General features: G+C 44.5%; 1 protein-coding gene across 3 annotated transcripts in view; it reads left to right on the top strand.

Annotated features, from left to right (window-relative positions):
* The window catches only part of LOC138566364 (contactin-4-like), a 1,270,454-nt gene that overhangs the window by 502,124 nt on the left and 747,068 nt on the right, over positions 1-21,262 (top strand). For all 3 annotated transcript variants that reach the window (XM_069643524.1, XM_069643525.1, XM_069643523.1), the window contains exon 4: positions 2,630-2,805. In XM_069643524.1, coding sequence (XP_069499625.1) covers positions 2,630-2,805 — 176 coding nt within the window. The remainder of the gene's footprint in view (positions 1-2,629; positions 2,806-21,262) is intronic.

The following is a 21,262-nucleotide window of genomic DNA, read 5'->3' as shown; positions in this document are numbered from 1 at the left end:
TCAATATCTGCCTACCAGCTAAAGTCGCGGGTTCGAATCTCAGCAGGGCCAAATCAGCACTCCAGCCTTCCGTGGTTGATAACCTCAGGAACAGGAAATAGGGTAGCAATAATACCTATTATTACAGTGTATGCAAGTGGCGGGTATCCCGCAGGGCGCTGATATCATTTGCATTATTAGTGTCCTTAGACGGACTTCTACACGTTTTCAGCCTGTTGAGTTATTGGAGCAGTGAGAGAAGGTGTTATGCTATGGAAACGAGCCCTTTCTGTACATATGGTTTGACTAGCAAATAATATAATTAAATAAAGAATAAATGGTTAACGTGTATAAACAGTACAATGGGCTGATGAACAAATCTCACTCCTCTACCCCAGTGGTTTACAATATTTGGCACTGCAGATGCTTTTGGCTACAACTCCCATCATCCCTAGCCAATATAGTCAATAGCCAGATGCCATGGGAATTGTAGTTGGAACCATCTGGAGAGCCAAAGGTTGCAGACTCCTGCTTGATTTCCGCATGCACTGATCTTTACAGCACTGTGTGTGCAGGGGTGCTTGATCTGCTTATAGGGTCATGTTAATGAGGTGCCTAAAACCCCTCGTTGTTTGCTGGCCCGTGCCCGTGTACTGATCGGTGATAACCTTAATAAGCACATGGAAATTGTGATTGACATCCTCTCAGCCAATCAGAATGTTTACAGTGCAGTCAATAACTACTGGTATTGACTTAATTCTGAACTTTCTGTTTCCGGAAGAAGGCAAGGAAACAACAATGGCACTTCCAGACAAGATTCTGTTTACATAAGACAATTCCTCTATGAGAGGAGCTTATTTGAAGCAACATGCTATTTAACACATGAAAGCGAAAGATATAGCATGCAAAAATGATTTAACTTTCTAACAGAGAAACTGTTTACTTTTACATGACACCAAATGCATGCTCATATTAAACCTGTTCCAATTCAACAAAGTTGTAATTAAAAAGTTTAACTCATAAAGACAGCCGTCTTACTTAAATACTGAAAAATATAACCACATTTAATTTACCAACTCAGTTTGTCTATTTACTGAAGTAACCACGTTTACCTTCACCACAGAAAGTTCACTAGATCTTGGGAGGGGTCATTATCACTTGGGATAGTGACCCTTCTCCAATTTATGGCCTGAGGTGAAATGGCCCCCTACCTCAGTCTGTAAGGCTAGATTATTCGAAATGATGTGCCACTTAATTTCCGATACAGTTTTTTTCTTCTTCTTGAGTATTTGCAATGCTCTGCTCTAAATTGAGGCAAAATGTGTCAGAGTGACGTCATACTACATCCTATCACATGTTAGGATTAGTTAAGATAGACATTTAAGTATACCTGTCTATAGGAGTTAGGATTGTTATTGGCTGCCTTTATCAGGTGGACAACTTATGCCTACATCTAAAAACATGTCACTTCAGAGTACTCATAGCTAGCTTCTATGATGACTTAATTTACTTTACGTGTCAACGTCTGTACATTTGTTGAACGGTTGTTTTTCTGCAGCATTTTGTGCATGTGTAATCATCTTTCTTTGCATTGGAACGCTCACTCGATTCTTCACTTTGTCATTAGTTTCTTCGGGAGCTATACATCATCTTCAGCCAGTATCTCGGGACATTGTGCACACTTCTTTATGACGTCATCAATTTGTTGGTTGGCTTCTTTTCATATTCCTTCAGGATTTTCCGCCTGTAGGTTATCATCACGTTGAGGATACGTTCAGTAGGGTTGTCTCAATGGGTATCTTCTTTCAAACACTTACTGTAGTATTGGTATTATGGCTGGTGTTAGGCACAGCACGACCTCATGTTTCCAATACACGGGATGTAGGGGGTGGGCTCTCCTGCAGATGCACACAGCTGCTCCTCTAGAATGATATGCGCCTTATGCAGTCAGTTCTGCTTCAGGGCTTTACTGCATCATACCATGGGGGATGCATGAGGGCGGGCACACGTCTAATGTTAATGGGTATCAGGTTTTACATTCTGGTGCGTAAATCAAGAAGGCCTTTTTGGGGTTTTATTCTTTTTTTGCCTTTTCGCAGCATTGGTCTGGCTTCATCATGGCTTCTTCTGCTGCGTTAGCCACCAGAGATGGTGACTTTGATGGCTAGGTAGGAGTGAGCATGAGAGGAGATGGCTTTGTAAATGATGCAGCTGGTCTTGAAGGCAATACATGCTTGAAGAGGCAAACAATGTAGTTTGATGGGTGTGGGCCGGCCTTCAGCTTCCATTTTTCAAATTGTAAAGTTATGAAACATAGTGCAAATGTGTAAACACGCATGCATAGCGTGGCATCTAGGTCATCAGAATCACGTTCCTATGCTCCAGACTGAACTGCTCCTGCCATGTGCGTTTTCTGCTGCTGAACGGAGCTGGGTCTCTGCTATATCTCAGCTGCAGTGTACACATTGGGTTGATAACAAAAGGTTGCATCCCAACAAAGGATTAATCCACAGATTTTCTCCAGACCTGCTAGAAGCCACACTCTTGAGCCAGTAGACTCCATGTCTCACGTTCCTGTCTTGTGATAATGGTGTAATGCTGTTTTTGAGGTCTCGACTGGTCCCTTCACGTATTGTGCTTTGTGCTTCAGGTGGAAATTGAATGGAAATGAGGTGGACCCAGAGATGGATGGTCGCTACCTACTGGAAGATGACGGCCTGGTGATCACCAACCCGAACAAGACCCTGGACACCGGCACCTACCGGTGCATTGCAAGCAACTCCTTTGGGGCCATTGTGAGCCGAGAAGCCAAGCTGCAGTTTGCCTGTGAGTAGCTGCTTACATAGTGATGTACACAGGCGGGCTGTCTCCATAGTGGAAGCCTGGTCACTGGACTAACGGCTACGTGTCAATGGATTCAATCGCTGACACTTGAAACATTCCTCATGATGACGATCTAAAAACCTGTTTATGGGTCCAAACCATAGGAGCATTGGGAGGTGACTCTGGCGGGCACTAGTATCTCTGAGAGGCAAAGGGATAGAATGTCACATGTAGCGTACGGGCCACGTTACATGCCTTCTGAAATCCTGGGCCCCACCTTGTGCCCCCCCCCACCCTATCTCAGTCTGGCCACATTCTCTGTGCTGTCTACAGTGCTGTGTCTGCCCACACACACACAGGGACACAATCAATGCTGCCGCACAACAATGAACAGCTGTTAAGGTCCCCCTGGAGCCAAGAGCAGCCCCTCAAATCAGAATGTAGCACACAAAACCGCTAATGATGGGTCATTCGTGGCTTAATGGTTTAGTGCCTACATTCTGATGGCAGGGGAGGTGCAGTGGGGTGTGGTATTTGGTGTGCACAAAAGATTCTCTTTAGCAGTGCCTCTGACGTCACACATTGCCTTTTATAGGCGCCCCCCTACTTTTGTCTGTGGCCCCCTCTGCGTCCCTCCTAAATGTGATTCCTGGCGACTCCACTGCAGAACAGGCAGGTGCTTAGTGGTGTGCCTGCGTGGTGTGTGAGCAGCTTCTTGTACTGTGGGGGTTGCTTCTAAGCGGTGCAGAATGTGAACGTGTGATAGAAGAGAGGAAGAGAGGGGTTGTGCGATGCCTCCGGCAGGGCCTCAGAATGCAGGGCTAGAGCCTGGCGCCGAATAGCATATAAATTCACAATTGCTCCAAAGGGAAGTCTTCTTTCCTCAGTGCTGCGTCTTTGAGAGAATGCTAGTTCTGCCTGGATCTGTGCCCTGGGCACTGCCTACAGACCTGCTACGCCTGCTTTAAAGTAGCTGACAGTTTTTGGAACACAAATGACCATACACAGAGAAAACAATCCTCAGAAGCTGTTTCGGGATTTTTAAGTCATTGTAGGCATGGTGAGTGAGCTAATGTCTGACACTGCCCCTTACTTCGCACTGCGTTTTCTGTACAGCATCTGCTTGCTCTGTTTTGAAGCGAGTGCGCGCGTGTGTTCGCGCGCACACAGGTCGGTGCACAGGGTCGACCTCCATGGTGCAGTTATGGTGCTTCCTGAGCTCGGTGTAAAGCTTGAATTGCGTGGTCACACACATTCTTAGCACACGGCTGGTGGAGATGTGGCTCAAGCAATCACGTGGCCAGAATCTCGAGCAAGAACTTCTGGTTTTGGTCTGTATTCCAATCCACCTTAAAAGATAGCCACGCCTCTCATTCCTGTTTTCTGGCCCCTGCACTACCCTTCTCATTTCCGGCTTATCTTCTGCCATCTTTGCTGCTGCCACTGGCTCTGGCATCAGTGGTGTAGCCAGGATTTCTCACCATGGCAGACCTACACATTGTACACCTGGGCCCAGGGAAGGCCTCCCACGACTAACGATATATGTATTTTATTGTGTGTCATCTTTTGCATGCTGCGGCAGACCAAGTCAAAGTTTGAACTACTCTAGGCCATGGGCTAGTTGAAACACAAATCAACCAAAAGTCCACAAGTAAAGTGAGCCCAAACAAATATCTCATGAGTTTTACATTAGAAGCACACAACCAAAGAAACTTTGTAATGAGAGTATATGCTTACAGTCAGTGTTTGACACAGGTATGCAGCTTGTGTGCGATGTGATAAAAAATGTACAATGCTGAAATAAAAAGGGAAGGGGTCCCTTGTATGGGGATTCAGCGTGTTGTTTTGGAAGATTAGTTGATAAATTGAGTCTGTGGGGGGCTTTGAGTCCAGATGCACCTACTGATTACGCAATCATTCACACCTGCCGGAAGTAAATGTCCAAGACAGATGAGTGACATTCAGTGAGTACCAGTAGCTTCAGACCATTTTAAATAACAGATTGCATCATCAATAAACGTAACAATATTCATTGTATACACTAAAATAAAAGAAAGAGTTGTCACTGGCAGGATTATGTCCTGCATATGAACAGTCATAATCCTTTTAATGGTAGACATGCAGAAAAAATAGGACCTGTTTTTCTCACTCATCATCACCCGTTGTCCCGAAAGCTTTCAATCCATGTTCTATAAGTCCAGGTGTTTGTGTTGCATGCCATTCTGTATTCGTGTACATATTACAAACACGGGACAACATGTACCAGAATGTAAAGATAAGTGAACCTAAAAGCTAGAACGGTTTTATTTTTTCACACCACGCGTGACACAATTTGAGATCTGTGCATACTGCTCTAAATACAGCAGTACTTTTTTTTCTCAGAATGACACCCTACCTAGAAATACCTCTGTGATAGTCACAAGCTTGTAGTCATTCTTTTATACGTGCAAGCACAGAATACAGGATGCATTGACCAATTCTGCTCTTCATTATCAACAATAACCAGACAGCAGGCTCAGCCTCTCAGAAGCCTCTCAGAAGAGCGTTGTACAATATCACAACGTCTTATTAATAATGTATAGAAATGTGCGCTGACCTCTTACTACCAGGAAACCAGGATGCATTGCAGGTTCACTTATTAGCACATCGTGATCAGGGTTACAGTTAATTGAAATAGGAAGCATCATCTACTTTTTTGGAGGAGATCTCTTTCTGTTCCCTTGTAGGCGAAGACATTAGGTATTTTTTACCAAAAAAACGGATCGAGGATGTTGTGTTTAGAGTGCAGCAATGTTTCCCTTTGTGAAAACCTAGCGCCTGGGGCAGGTAGATTTTTAATTAAAGTTATTAAAGACCTTGATAAAAGCACTTACTGTGCATGGTCTTTCAGCTTTGGTCCCTGGGCCTTTATCACTAGGTATAACCCATTAAGGCAGGCATTAAGGCTGTATCAAGGGGTGGGGTGGATTTAAAGTTGTTGTGTGTTTGTCAGATGCGCTTAAAAGGCAGATGTGTGTGTCTAGGTTTCAGACATTATCTACCAGGCGACACCCACACCTCCAAACCTTTCCACTATACCAACTAGGGTTCTGGATCAGCAGGAGTCACAGCTTTAAGGGAGGACTGGGGGGCGTCCCAGCTGTGTCCACAAACTACTACTGGGACGGCCATGGCTCGGCCTTCCTCCGTCACCCACTAATAAGCAGTTGGATACAATTTCTCTTATATTTGAGCCTAGACGCAAACACTGTGACACTCATGGTAATTGCGAATTGCAGGGGAGCAATCTATTTACAGTGTGTGAAAGGAATGCATTTAGGGAAATTAGATGTTGTCCTTATCCCAAAACCTCATCCCTGTAATATGAGCCTTTCCAACTGAGTATGTGTATGACTCGTGGGTTGCTGGCATGTTAGGATGGGTTTTGTCAAATGAAAGGAGCAAGAAGCCCAGTGTGCTTTCCGTGCACAAACGTGTTTCATGCTTGAAATGCAATCAGACCTATTTTTCACATTCAAACCTTTGATCCCAAAATGCTGTTTCATTTTCTGCAAATCAGGCAACCCACATTGGTGCTATTTCCCCGTCTCTTTCTCAGAAGTGATTTAGTCAAAATGACGGTGATTTACTCTAATAATTTAACTGAAAACATAAGAACTGAGATAAATATATTGAAGTACCCTGATTTATTTACAAACCACGTCAGGAAGGTGTACTTACAATATCGACTCTAAATGCAAACAAGGGCATGCGGAGGGACCCCAAATACATGTTTGTAGGGGCTCATGATACATTGCTTAGGTCATACTGTTCTGCAATTAGGCCATGCCCCTCACTAATGCCACCACACCTCGTTTGAGGCCCCCATGGGTTTCCTATGCCAGTTAAAGCATCGGATAGAAACCATGCTATACCCTGCTAGTATAGTTCAAATCGCCCTCCATCTCCTGCTCCTGGAATTACATGTCTACAGATCACACAGTAGGATTATGATTGTCAGAAATTAGGGAAGTACTATAATGCATCAACAATTATTGTTGAAAATGGTTGTTTCATACGTTTTGATATCCAACATTTTTCGCGTGTTGCCCAAAATGTTGCTTCGGCCTATTAGGAGCCCCTGAAACTTTAATAAACAAAAATGAAACAAAATGGCATTTTCAGACAAAAAATTGGCATTTCAGGCAAACAAAGTGAACTTTGCTTACCTATGGTGAAGTAGGAAAAAAATCTGCTGTAACAGCAAAAAAATATTGGAGGCGAATTTCACCCGTTTCATGTTGACAGCAGTAATTTCACTAGGCACCATTTACAATAGCATCCATTATCACATTGCTTAGAAATGCGGGGGACTGGGCACAAGGTGTTAGATTAAAAGGTAATATAATTATAATTACCCCGACAGGCCCCACACCTCGCCCCCCAATGTAACTCCACCTCCGGCTTCCTAATTCGTTGTCGGGTACTCGGATGCTTCGCGCGGTTCTCTGTTTATGGGCTGGGGGAATCCTTCTCGGCCACCTGCTTTGGCACAGTCACGAAGGGTTGCACCGTTGGCTGGCCGCGTATCTCCCGCGGAAGGCAGTAGAGATCTCAGACGGTGTTACCTGGACACCCAAATCAGATGCATCCCTAAACTCGCCATTCCAAGTCTGATCTCGTAACCCGTTTAGCACAGCGGCGGAGCGCGGAGTGCAGGGAGCGGCGGAGCGCGGTGTGCAGGGAACTGCAAAGCGGCCTGCCACGCTTGACATCTTGCCTCCTCTGCAGCCTGTCTCGTGTGCTTCATTTCAGGTTTCATACCTGACGTGTAGGCGTCTGGAGACAAAGCCAGGCCCCTTCTGTGAATGTTTACTTGCAATTTTAGAAGCAGTTGAGCTACAAATTCACAAGGTCCGATTTTTGCTCAGCAATTGCAAGCGTAAGACTGCGAATGCAGTGTGAGGGGGAGGCCCAGGCCGCGATAGCGTAGCTTTGACCAAATATACACCCACCGATCCTACGGCTTTTTACAGATGAGCCGATCCCGTCGAATTTGTTTCAGAAATTAGCTAGAGTGAATTTGACACAATGAAGTCGCCCCTCACGGTCCATTGTTTAACATTGTTGAGTTCTTGAAATTCTACATTTGCCTCCTTTGAACATATTATGAACGCATAGCACACAGAAACCCTTTCAGATATAATAACATAACACCTTTTATACAGCGCTTCATGCTGGATGGCTTCCACTTTTGGGCGTTATAATAATAGGGGTTCTCATATTTCCAAGTTGAATGCTACTCCATTTATCAAAATCGCAACGCACAGCAAACAGAATCCATATTTTAGGAGGATCTAAATAATACGCCGTCCTGTTTTTGTTTAGTGCTTCGTGCCGAATTGCTTCAGCTTCTGAGCACTGTGCTAATAGGTGCTTTTGTTGGCTAATTGAATGCTACTAAATGGTTTGAGCTTGTATGGATGGAGAGTGAACTCAACACTGCCGGTATTTGAATGTACACACTGTAGGCTGGGCCCATGCCTGGGCGAGTGCCTGACTCCCTAAGCTCCTGCTATGTGCCTGATAACAGTATGATGTTACATGTGTACCATGATGCACTTTTGTATACTTTGCAATAAGTGCACATACACAGATAACATGTGTTGGTGCTTTGGCACAGCTGGCTTACTGAGACAAATAATGCAACTATTTTAAATGTATTGTATGTTATGATCGAATGATCCAAACTCGGATTTGAACTATGCTATTGTTTGATGTTAATGAAGCAGTCATTTCAGTGGGGCTGTCCCACCTGGTTACGGCCCAACATTCCTAATCAACGGGAACGAGAAAGCAAGGTCCTCACTAGAGGAGGCTGGCCATTACCTGGTGGTTCGTCACGCCAGGAAGAGCAAAACCACTATTGGCAGCCTGGTGCTTTTTTTTCCGGGTTCTACCGTTTTTAATTTTTTTTTTTAAAGGAAATATATACAGTGTATGCCCAATGTCCCTTCAAAAGAACTTTGAAACAAAATGGCCATCAAAGAATAGATGCCATTTTCTGTTCCTAGACAAATGGGATGTGGGAAAGATGGAGAGGCCGGAGGAGACTGGAAGTCAAGGATGCAGGGGAGTGAGAGGGACATTGCGTGGGGAGTGAAGCGGGATAGAGAATGCAGGGCACATTATGATGAATGGCAAAAGATTGCCAATTGCTGGAGTGGCAGAGGAGAAAAGGATGGAATTCTGGCGTATCCTAACAGATATATCCCACATTCCTGTTTGGCTGGTGGTACTCTGCTGCGTGCTAATATGTAATGTGGGATGTATTTACCCATGCATCCTAGCCCTACCTCAAAACTGTGCAGTACTGACATGGAAAACATCATGATGGCCAGAGCTTCCCAGAAAATGCACAGGGAAATGCATGAAGAATAGGCTGCCACTCATTTTTGCCGATGTTATGGGCACAGAAGGACACTGCCTAAACCCACCATTGGACTACCCGCACAGTAGTCTGAAACCATTGGGAATGGCAATGCTGATTGCCAAATGCAACCTAGAATTGTGGGGAATTCATTTCTTAAATCCCAAAAATGGGTGCAGTACCAGTACTCACCACTATCCAAAAGCCGGCGTTTTAAAACCACTCTGTTTCCCTGAAGGCAAGCCAAAATGCCTATTTCAAACCTTGCAACATGTGCAAAATATTTACTGAACACCAGCAGACATTGGCAGAATGGAGTTTTGTGTGCCTACAGAATCTGGGAAATGAAGATCATAAGACAAGGTTTATAACAAGACTGGCTGAGCAGTGGATTGCAGCAGTTTAAGTTGCACTGGATTTAAAGACACTAAAATCGAAAATGTTTAGATTAAATGAGTGACCTATGTTTGGTGTCACATGCCTTTGTAACTGTTGAAATGTCATAGTTTTGCACTTAGAATCAGCATTCTAGCTGCATGTGTAAAATTGCAAGTTAAGTTAAAAAGCAACAAAAAACCTGCCAGTTAGCTGAAGGTCTGGCTTAAGGAACTTGATTTTGCCTAGCAACTACCCATCAGGAGTGAAACTTGAGTCACCACTGTGTTCCCAGGCCAACCTTCCTTTTGCTGCCCAAGCTAAGGATATGCCATCTATCTGATAATTGAATTATCTGTGCTCTGCAAGAGAGTGAACAAAGCCCTCTTCACTCAGGCAAAGGTTTTTATTACCGCAGTCGTAAATTGTAGCTTCCTCTTGGCAGGAGCTGGGAGGAGCACTGCCTGTGAGAGCAAGCTGGCTTGGCAGAACTGGAAAGAACCAGAAATTCAACCTTGTGCTGAGGGTAAACCACACCCCTTTGGAGCCAGAACATAACTTTAAAAAGATGAATAACTCATAGAGCGGACATGTGAAAATTTTATAAATGATACCATAATTCTTGTGATTTTTCTGCCCACAGTTTAAGACGTGGTAGGAACCGGTGGTATGTTCGGGGAGGTTTTAGCGGAAAAGTGGATATTACTCTAAATGTGTGCATGTTAAAAATCTGAAACTTCATCAGTTAATGTCCCTACCCCCTGCACACATGTATGTAAAGTTGGGTCCATGTCAGAAATTGAAAAAGCAGTTAAAAAGTCAATTATGTACCCTCTTTGAATGCAAGCTCCTAGGAAAAGCAGATTTGGACATAGACATGGCTAAATTCAGCCACACCATGTATATGTAATTTCAAACAACTGTGTAACTCTGAAGTATGGATTTTGATCATATATATATTTGGGTGCACAGATGACAAGGGAGGTTGTTTCAAGAGATCATAAAATGACATCAATCTGACTCACAGTTCAGTTTGCCAATCAAGCGGAGGAATGGAAGCCTGACCAATGACGAATGAGAGGGGCAAGTCTAGTGATGCAACACACACACCCATTCTCAAGAAACAGATAAAAGCAGAGAGTCAGGACACATAGAGACATTCAATTTCATCTGCCGCTGGAAGCCCTGCCGGAAAAATCCATACTTACCTCCATCAAACTCCAGAAAGCCAAACTAGAGACTTCAATCTATCCAGAGCAGAGACCAGACCAGAGAGAAAGCAGTGCTGTGCCTAGCAGAGACCAGACCAGAGAGAAAGCAGTGCTGTGCCTAGCAGAGACCAGACCAGAGAGAAAGCAGTGCTGTGCCTAGCCGAGACCAGACCAGGCGCTGTGAGCAGAATCCGGAAAGACCTGACCAGACTGAAGATCGTGACCAAGTCGCTTTCCTGTTCAAAATCTCTTGTGAGTACTTAGCAAAACTCAGAACACATCTCTTAGTTTAAATTCATCTAATTCAATCTATTTAACCTAAGTAGAACTGCCTCCTATCTGTCACCTGTCATTTCTAGTAAAATTTGTCATTTTGAAAAAGTGTGCGTTTAAAATTTACAAAACCAAAAACGACCTTTACTAAATTACTCATATCTCCGCAACCGTTTGGGCTAGAGACTTGCAATAACTTTCATTTGGAAGCTGAGATCCCAGGCTTTCCTAGGACCCCAAAAAGGTAGAGATAGTCCTTGCGGTTCCTTTGTAATAGCGCTCGGCGCATCCGCGAATTTTGCCGCGATTTGCAATTTCTTCACATGTAAAAAACTGCTGCTGCCTGATTTCATTTGCCAGAAATTCGTTTAACCTGCTAACTATCCCTGCATCATTGCTAGTGTGAGCCTGGACTAATATTTACTAGATACCACTCATCCTGAACCTCTAAAAGGGAATTAAGAGCGTTTCCAGCATATTTCTCCTTCATTGCTAGCACCTATCAAAGCATTTGCCTGTGTTTTCAAACTTCTGTTTAAGCTTGCTGGATTGAACTGAATTACAGTTGATTGCATTTCTGAGAACTGTGTGTTTTCCTTCCATTTCCTTGCCTTGCATTAAGGGGGGGAGGGGAGTAGCCAGAGAAAAGTGATTACATTGTTTGGTTGAAATCATATTGCGTATTTTCTGTACTGCATTCATTGAATATTGCATCCACCTGAGCCTACATAAAGCATCCTCTACCACATTATACTTTTGTTCCTATTTACCAGTGTGCTACCTTATCCATTTCATGTCAACTCATTAGTGATTAAAGAAGTGTGCTAGTGCCAGATTCTCCGTTGTTAATATTTACCATATCAGATTAAGTGTGATATTCAATTATTAATTTATTAAAAAGTGTGATATATATTTTAATTTATCAAATAAACCTTTTAAACTTGCAAAACAGAATTACTTCTTGGCTCAGTGGGGTCAGGGGGATTCCAAGAGAGGGGTGTTATACAAGGGTAGTCATCCAGAACGCATGAACTGGACCTAAAGATATATCAATAAGGGTTTTCATTCAGTATTCTAGACTAGGCGTTAACTTGGCTGTAGTGCTGAATTGAATCCTCTTACAAAGTGGGGGCTCGAGCCGAGACGTTGGGTTAGATTTACCAGTTGTGCAGCTTAATACAGTGTGCTAACTGACGGGATACATACACCCGGTCGGATCACCACGCTGCATTACGCTGTGAAGCATTCCTCAAAAGGGACACTCCAAGAAAAGTTCTGTTCTGCAAAAATAAAATACTAACTTCTGTAAGTCAGGACAGAGACCAATCTCTAGAATGACGACCTTAGTAGACATGAAAATAGCCAGAGAGCACCTCTTGCATAAGCTATTTGTGAGAGGTGAATGGACCGAACAGGGCCAGGATGTGTGGTTGCAGGCCATCACACAACAGGTCACTGAAACAGGGTCAGATATATATAGAGATCAGGGTCCCTTACATGTGGCCCTGAGTGAACTATATATGGCTCCTAAAGCCAAAGAGGAACACAATAAGATCGCCAGGATAGCAGCATACCTGTACCTATATATGGGAGACATGCAGGATAGATGTGCTGAAAGCCAAAATCTGGCAAATAGGCAACAGATGGCATTACAGAAGGTCCAATCTGATCTGGACTCTTCTGAGCAGAGGCTGCAGAGGAGCCAGGAGTCAGAAAATGACAGCAGACTGTACATTACTAAAATAAAGGAGGATATGGATGTGCTGCAAAAGGAAAAGTCAGAACAGGATACTAGATTTCTGGCCCTGCAGAAGGAGCACCAAGACAGTTTGGACTCCTTACTGCAGAGCCAGAAAAAGCTGGAGCAACAGGCTTCTGTTGGGTGCAATCCCTCAGAACAGAAACATTAATTTGATATGCCAATATTTTACTTTCCACAAATTGTAAAATAACAGTGACATTACAGAAAGATGTCTACGCCATGTCCGAAATGTCTGCAAACATTCTATACATCATTTATACCTGCCCCTGTCTTTCTCCAGACATTCACAATTCCAGAAGGTGAGAATTGATCTGATCCTTTATTACTCCTGGTCATTGTTTCCTACCAACAGAAATGTCTAATTCTACATTGTAATTGTGCATGTCCTAATTATTTTATAATTCGTAAAGTAGTGCATTTATTTCTAGACAAAAGGACTTGAGCACCCGATGGAAGGGAAGCATTATCCCTAATGGGACCCAAGACATGTTTTCATGGATGAGATAACTAGGAAAGTTGTTGTGGGAGGCACATGAACCATGTATTTGCCAATGGAAGCACATTGAGCTTCATTATGTGTAATTTCGATTTATTTGCAAATAAAAATTGACTTGGAAAACCTGCCAAAGTCCTAACCCATGCACTCTGCAGATATGTGTCGAACTCAGGGGCTACTAAAAATATGTTTTACAAATAGTTGACATGTTCAATCAGCAACAATCGTTTTCTACAATAGCATTCTTTTCATTTAACATAATTGTTGAGGGCATAGGAATATAAACAAAATACAATCAAGTGGTAAAGACTTGTCAGAATTTCTCACATTTCCAGTTGTCTATGATCTTTCAATGTTCAAGTAGTCTGGTCTTCTGAGATGCCTCTAAGCGCTTCAAATAAATACTCTTCTTCAAGAGGGTGCCCCAGATTCTTTAATCTAGGGACAATCTAATTCTATTTAGCCCATGACCAATTGGTACTAATGAAGATTGCCCATGCTGAGAGCGCTGGACAGTCTTGATTCTATTAAAGACAAGGAGGCGAGCATTATGCTTTCTTCCTTTATTACTGCCAATCAGCACTTTCAAATTTAAACACGTTTTATTTTTTTTTTTAAACTTATCAACATTTTGTTCATGTCCCCTTCTTTGAACTAAAAGGGTGATAGTTTCTGTCCTTTTACCCAAAACAAAAAACAAAACTGTCTTTGAACTACAAACTCCCAGGTTCCCCTGCCTTCTTGTAGTTCAGCCTGAAACAGCCCCTTGTCCAATCAGGCTTCATCTTCTGCTATATGCTTCCCTTCCGTGATACGATCCTCCTCTTTCTTTGGTGGTGAATGTCTAACCAACTTAATCGCAACTGCTGACTTCAACTGACTGGACTGCAGCCTTTGTCTGGACTTTAACCATCCAACGGAATTAAACTCAACTGCCAGATATTGGAGATGCAGCTGTCTCATGCCTGTTTCTGATCTTCTCCTGTAACCAAGAAACAAACAATCATAAGGGTGGGTTCTACTTCTTCAAGTCATCTATGTTACACTGCAATCCCCAAACTTTACTGTACGTAACTGATATCTCTCATAACTGGGTGGGATATAATGCTCGCCTCCTTGTCTTTAATAGAATCAAGACTGTCCAGCGCTCCCAACATGGGCAATCTTCATTCTATGGCGAGACAGGAGGCGAGCATTATGCTTGTTCAAAGCTGTCAATTACTGCATTCGCTATCTAGGAGATAGGTTTAAAATGAAAGGTTTTGAATGTAGATTCATTAGACCAATCCGCAGCTTTCACAATGTCTTGCAACGGTACCCCCACTGAAAATGCCCTGGACGCCATTGCACCTCTTACGGAATGAGCCCCAAACTGCCCCAAGTCAATGTCTGCCCAGTGAATGACTTCCCTGACCCACCTCGCTATGGTGGTTGTCGCTACAGCGTGAAAAGGTTTCCTACACGCAATCAAGAGCTGAGTAACCCCTCTGGGCCTACACTGCGCAGTAGCTACTTCGTAATCCTTAATGCATTGTGCTACGCATAGTTTAATGTTATTTGGAAAATACGGGTATGTTATAATCGATGAGTCTGACTTTGTCCTATTTGCCACGTTAAAAGCCACCCCTTCCGGGTAGAATACCTTCCTGTCCACCTCTAAGGCTTTAACGTCAGATACCCGCCTGCAGGATATGAGACAAAGAAGCATAGCCAGTTTCCCTGACAACTGCGACCGAGAGAGGTGTTCGTTATGTGGCCACGCCATAAACAACTCAAAGACCTTCTGAACATCCCAGAGAACTGTGTATTTGGGGCCTGGGGGCTTGCGCATTTTGATACCTTTTAGAAGTCGCAAAATCGTTGGATGCTCACCTACTGGTGCCCCCTCCACTTTATCATGCCCTGCTGAGATGGCCGATCTATATACCCCAATAGTCCTATATGCTGCCCCTTCTGCAAAGCGCTGCGCCAGGAAATTAAGAATCTGAACTATAAGGGCCGAAATGGGATCCATACCAATTCACTCGCAAAAAGCGGACCACCGCTTCCACGCGGCACCATAGCTCCTAATGGTAGATGGTGCCCATGAGTCCCTGATACAGTCGGAAGCGAGTTGCGAAATTCCTGGCAGATGCCATCTCTGCCCGAAACCCTGCAAGCCATCAGGCGAAGTGTGTCCCCCATGACTAGTGGATGGAATTGCCCGTTCGGGTCCCGAAGAAGGTCCATCCTGCGAGGAATCACTCTCGGGAAATCCATAGAAAGTTCCATCACTACTGGAAACCACAGCTGCGACTTCCAGATCGGAACCACCAAAACTAACTCTGCTCGTTCTCTGCGCACTTTCGCTAGAACTCTCGTTATCATTGCGAATGGGGGAAAGCAGTAGTGAATCGCTCCCTTCCACTGCTGTAGGAATGCGTCCGTACCCGCTGCCGCCGGGTCTATCTTCCAACTGAAGAATTTGGGTATCTGAGCATTTAGCCTGGATGCGAATAGGTCGGTGTCCAGGGGTCCCCATAAGGTTTGAAACCTCTGAAAAATCTCTGTCGGGAGACTCCAGTCGCTGGAGTCTACAACATATCGCGAATTCCAGTCCGCTATCGTGTTTTGCACTCCTGGCAAATATTCTGCTGATACCGATATTTTTTGCCTCAGGCAATAATGCCAAAACTCTTTTGCCAACTCGGCCAACATCCTGGAGGAGGTCCCTCCCAGTTTGTTGATATAACGAATTGCCGATATATTGTCCATCTTTAGAAGGACGCAGCATTTGGCGCGGTCCTTGGTAAAGGCCTGCACTGCGAAAGAAACCTGCCAGAAGCTCTAGGCAGTTTATGTGAAGAGACAACTCTTGATTGGACCATTTCCCTCCTGTTTGTAAGGAGCCGCAACGCGCCCCCCAACCTGCTCTGCTCGGGTCTGACTCTATAACGATGTCTGGGGTGTCTCCGAAGATGGCCCGGCCATTCCAAGCTTCCATGTTTTGCAACCACCATTGGAGTTCGGTGATGGCTTCGTGGTCTAGTGTCACTAACTGATAGTAACCCAGCCCTTCCCTGAGGTGTCTTATCTTCAACCTCTGAAGAGCCCTGTAATGCAGCGGACCGGGAAAAATAGCTTGGATGGAGGCTGCGAGCAGTCCTACTATCCGGGCTAGACTGCGAAGAGATACTACTTTCTTCGCAACTGTCGCTCTCAACTCCTTCTTTATTCCTCTCATTTTTACTGCGGGCAGCTCTAGAGTGGCCTTCTTTGTGTCTATTACAAAACCCAGAAAATCCATCCTCTGCGATGGACTCAGTTCGGATTTTTCGTAGTTTATGACGAAGCCAAGAGAGGTGATGAGATTGCACACCCACAAAGCCTGCGCTCGCAGGCTGTCGGCACACTGACCCAGTATGAGGATGTCGTCCAGGTATAAGATCATCCTGATCCCCCTCTCGCGGATGGCTGCTGCAACTGGAAGCATGATCTTTGTGAACGCCCATGGCGCTGAGGCCAGGCCGAAGGGCAGACAGGTAAACCTCCAAATGTCTTCCCCCCATCGGAAACAGAGATATCTCCGGTACTGCGTCGCTATCGGGATCGAAAGATAGGCGTCTTTCAGATCTAACCTTACTAACCAATCCCCTGTTCTGAGAAGATCCCGCAGTAGGAGGATCCCCTCCATTTTGAAGTGTCTGTACACTACCCACTCGTTCAAATTCTTTAGATTGATGACGGGCCTCACTTTCTCTCCTCTGTGCACCAAAAACATGTTGCTGAGGAAACTCTTGCTTTGGGATCTTTCCCTCTCTATCGCGCCTTTGTCCGCTAGGCCCTGGAGTTCGCAGTCTAGTCGCTGTCGTTCTGCTAAGGGCATATGCATCTGCGCTGGTTCTTGCGGCTGAGTGGGGTCACCTACAAATTCTAGCCGCATGCCCGAAACCGCTTGCAATACCCATGCATCGCTGGATAACTCTTGCCATGCATTCAAGAACCAACGAGTCCTGCCTCCCATAAGGAACGCAGTGCGTTGGGTACTCACCGCTCGGAGCATTCGCCTGCCTGTAGGAGCCTCTTCTGCGGTTTCTGGGAAACCTGGATCTAGTAGGAAAGAAGTTGTCCTGTTGTCGATTGTCCCAGTATTGGGCTCTGTGTCCTTGAGGTCTTCTGGATTGACTGAAACGACCGGACGCCCGACCTCTTTGCCGTCCAGTCCCGGCAAAAACCCGGCCTGGGAAGATCCGCTTGATGGAATTCTGCGCCTTCTCGAGTGCCGAGTATGTCCCCACAAACTGGGACATCTCTTTGCGAAAGTGTCGCCGAAAAGCAGACCTTTGGCCTCTCCTCCCGCCTCATACGAGGCCAAATCGCTCAATTTTCCGTCTATTTTAAGTAGGAAACCACGTCTCCTTTCTGCTGACAGGGCGCAGTTAGCGTTACCCAGCAAGCAAACCGCTCTCTGAGCCCAATTACCCAGTGCCACAACGTCTACTGGCTTGCCGGTGTCTGCGGCTTTCTCCGCCAGGTCCATTATTTTTGCGAGCGGACCTGCCATGTCTAGAACTCTGTCCTGGCATCCCCGCCATGCTCTATCCACACCTTTTCCAATATCTTTAGTTGCCTTCGTGACAAAGGTCACCATCTTTGGGTCCAGTTCTGGTGTCTCAGACCTTCCCTGGTAACAGTGGTCTGGGGCACTCTGCTCTCATTTTCGCCCTTACTTCCTTATCCAGTGGCTTCCTTATATGTAGTGCCATATATTGCGCCACTCTGGGCGAAGGCACCCACTCCGAGGACCTGGGATGAGCGATCGATTCGGGGTGGTACATCTCAAGCAACCCCTCTTCATCCTCCTCTCGAGGTTCTTGAGCCGACATTGGCTGAGGCATGACAATGTCCTCTTCGCCTTCGTCATCTGGCGAGTATCCCGCGTCCTCCTCTTCCCCTATATTATACACCCCTGGGGTAGGGGGTCGAGAGTCCGGCACTGCCGCCCTCATCATGAAGGCCTTTTTAAGCCTGCTCACTGGGTCGGCTGACTCTTGAGGTGCTGCATTCACCCCTTCTGATGTGCTCGGGGGCGTCAAAGAGGGGGTCCTCTTCCGAGCTTTCTTACAGCCCTCAACCTCTTCCTCAGGTTGTCTTGCTGAAGTCCCCTCCCCTGGGCTCAGCGCCCTCTTTCCTCTTGGAGCCTCCTTATCTGCTTTATGCTTCTGTAGCATGGCTTCCAGGTGGTCTAGCCTCTGGGCTAGGGGCATCATGCCCTCCGATACTGCCTGGGAAAGAGAGTCTCCTAACACTCTCTTAAAGCTGAGAGAGAGATCCTCTCCCTCAGCTGGAGGCTGCTCTCCCCATTCCTCTGCACTCCACTCCGGGGAAGTGCTCTGGGAGGCTGTGTGGTCGAGAAAATGTGCCATTATTTATTGTAGCTACCAGTAGCTGCTAGGGGGGGCTTACTTCAGCTAATATGCCACACGTTTATATATGTATATTTTTTTTTTGTTTTTGTTTTCAATAGCCACTGAATGAGGTGTCTGCCGGCGTCCAACTCCGAAATACGGCGCTCGCTCGCGCTAGGACTGACGGGAGGAAGCTGCCTCCCCGTGCATCGGTGTCCGCGGGGTCCTAAAGACCTCCGCGCACCGTACGCCCGCTGTACAGGGAAAACTATTCCCGCGCCGGCGCCCGCGAGGTCCTAGAGACTTTCGCGGGCCGAGCGCTGCTGAAAGAACAAAGAGATGAGGCCGGCTGCCAAACGCGGGTGCGTTCGCCCGCGGCTCCGGCCTCAATCTCCGATCCAATCAAAACACACGCAAACGAAATCCCGTTCTTTACATGACTAAAATGTTACTTTTTTTTTTTTTTTTTTTATATTATCACGCCCTACGCGCGCACATAAAACTGATAACTGTGTGGAAATAGACTAGGCCAACACAATCATGTCATACTTCATACTAATCGTCAGATTATAGTACTTATCTCTATGGCAGCAACAAAGAAAGAGGAGGATCGTATCACGGAAGGGGAGCATATAGCAGAAGAAGCAGCCTGATTGGACAAGGGACTGTTTCAGGCTGAACTACAAGAAGGCAGGGGAACCTGGGAGTTTGTAGTTCAAAGACAGTTTTGTTTTTTGTTTTGGGTAAAAGGACAGAAACTATCACCCTTTTAGTTCAAAGAAGGGGACATGAACAAAATGTTGATAAGTTTAAAAAAAAAAAAAAACGTGTTTAAATTTGAAAGTGCTGATTGGCAGTAATAAAGGAAGAAAGCATAATGCTCGCCTCCTGTCTCACCATAGAATTATATACTTATCATAAGTGATTAATGTATACTCACAAATACAGCTTTCCAAATACATATATACGTTGTCTTCCACATTTTGTTGGGCCATTCTGTAACGAAACATAAATAAGGCCATAGTGAGCTGAGACACAGTCTAACTATTATGTTGTTAATGTAAGAAAACTTATAGCAGAAAACAATTAATGTGATAGTATAAAGTATTCTACCCAGTTGATAAAAATTCTTATGTGTAAATTTAATGGTCCATCTTCCTTATGGTACACTTGAAAAGTCTCTGAAACACATCTAGTCTGTGTTCTGTCAGTTGTAGAAGCACAATATGCAATTGCTACACAGATCCTCTTGCTCCAATCATGCAAACCAATATAACAATTGATTCCTACACTCCTTTTATATCCTTTATCACTGTTATTAACAAAAATGAAGGGACACTTACTTTAGGAGATCAAAGCATAGAGCTGTAACAAGTTATACGTTCAAACACTTGCTGTTCTAATGCTCGCCAATGTATGGCCTTAAAAATATGAGAAAAATGTAAGAAATGCCCGACGTACCCATCATGCTTCATTGTGTAGTTTCAAAATGTAAAACATACTATATTCATGTTTTAAACTATACTTGAAACGCCTAGAGGCATCTCAGTGACTCAGTTTCAAAGGAAGAAAGATGATCAGAGTACTGCATATTCCCAATGAATTATCCAATGGTGTAAATTGTAGATGTAAAATTGAATGATCATAGACAATTAGAAATATGAGAAATTCTTACAAGTATTTATCACTTGAATGTATGTTTTTATAATGATTTGTTATTTATATAGCGCCTTAAGCCAAAGCGCTTTACAGAGAACGTATTTACATAAATTTATCAACCCAACTGAAGTTGGTATTCATTTATCGACCTCGGAAGGATGAAAGGCCGAGTTGGCCTTGCCGAGATTTGAACCTGTGACCTGCAGATCACACATATATCGGATCTGCGAGCGCTCAACCCGCTCAGATATCTTACCGTTTATATTTCAATGCCCTCAAAAATTACGTTAAATAAAAAGAATCCTATTTTAAAATATGATTGTTGATGATTAAAACGTTGAAAACATGTTTTTTAGTTGCCCCTGAGCTGGACACATATCTCCAGATTGAATGGGTTAGGGCCTTGGAAAAAAGTTCCAAGGAAATGTGTATTTGCACATCTTGCATTTACAACCAGTTACCAGTGGCTGTTCACTTACCCATGCACTTTATTGAAATGTGGAAATGTTTAATGATTTATCTGAGTTTGTTTCACAAATCTAAGTAATGTGTTAGCGCTCCCACAGACTGCAAGTTGTTTGCTCCAATTGGTGATTTCAATTATGCTTAATTAATTAATCTTGTATTATGCACTTAATACCAGATACCACTCTCGTATTGTGTGACAGAGATTCAAACCCGTGTTGCTCAGTGTTGTCGTTCTTCCCAGCCAAACGTGTTGCCACTGAGCTATCCTCCAGCCTCTCTTGCTTAGTGCCAGACTCCTCCAGTTTCTAAGCACCAGACCAGGCATCTAATGTTGTACGGCATTGTCTTGTTCCAAAGGCAATGACATTGTCCCTGAGCCGTCTTCCCTGCCTTCGTGTTATGAATGGTAAAAGCATGAAT

Source organism: Ambystoma mexicanum, chromosome 2p (assembly GCF_040938575.1).
Source record: "Ambystoma mexicanum isolate Mex_15411 chromosome 2p, UKY_AmexF1_1, whole genome shotgun sequence".
NCBI lineage: Eukaryota > Metazoa > Chordata > Amphibia > Caudata > Ambystomatidae > Ambystoma > Ambystoma mexicanum.
The sequence above is the reverse complement of the archived record's forward strand: the minus strand, read 5'-3'. Positions and strand labels throughout refer to the sequence as shown.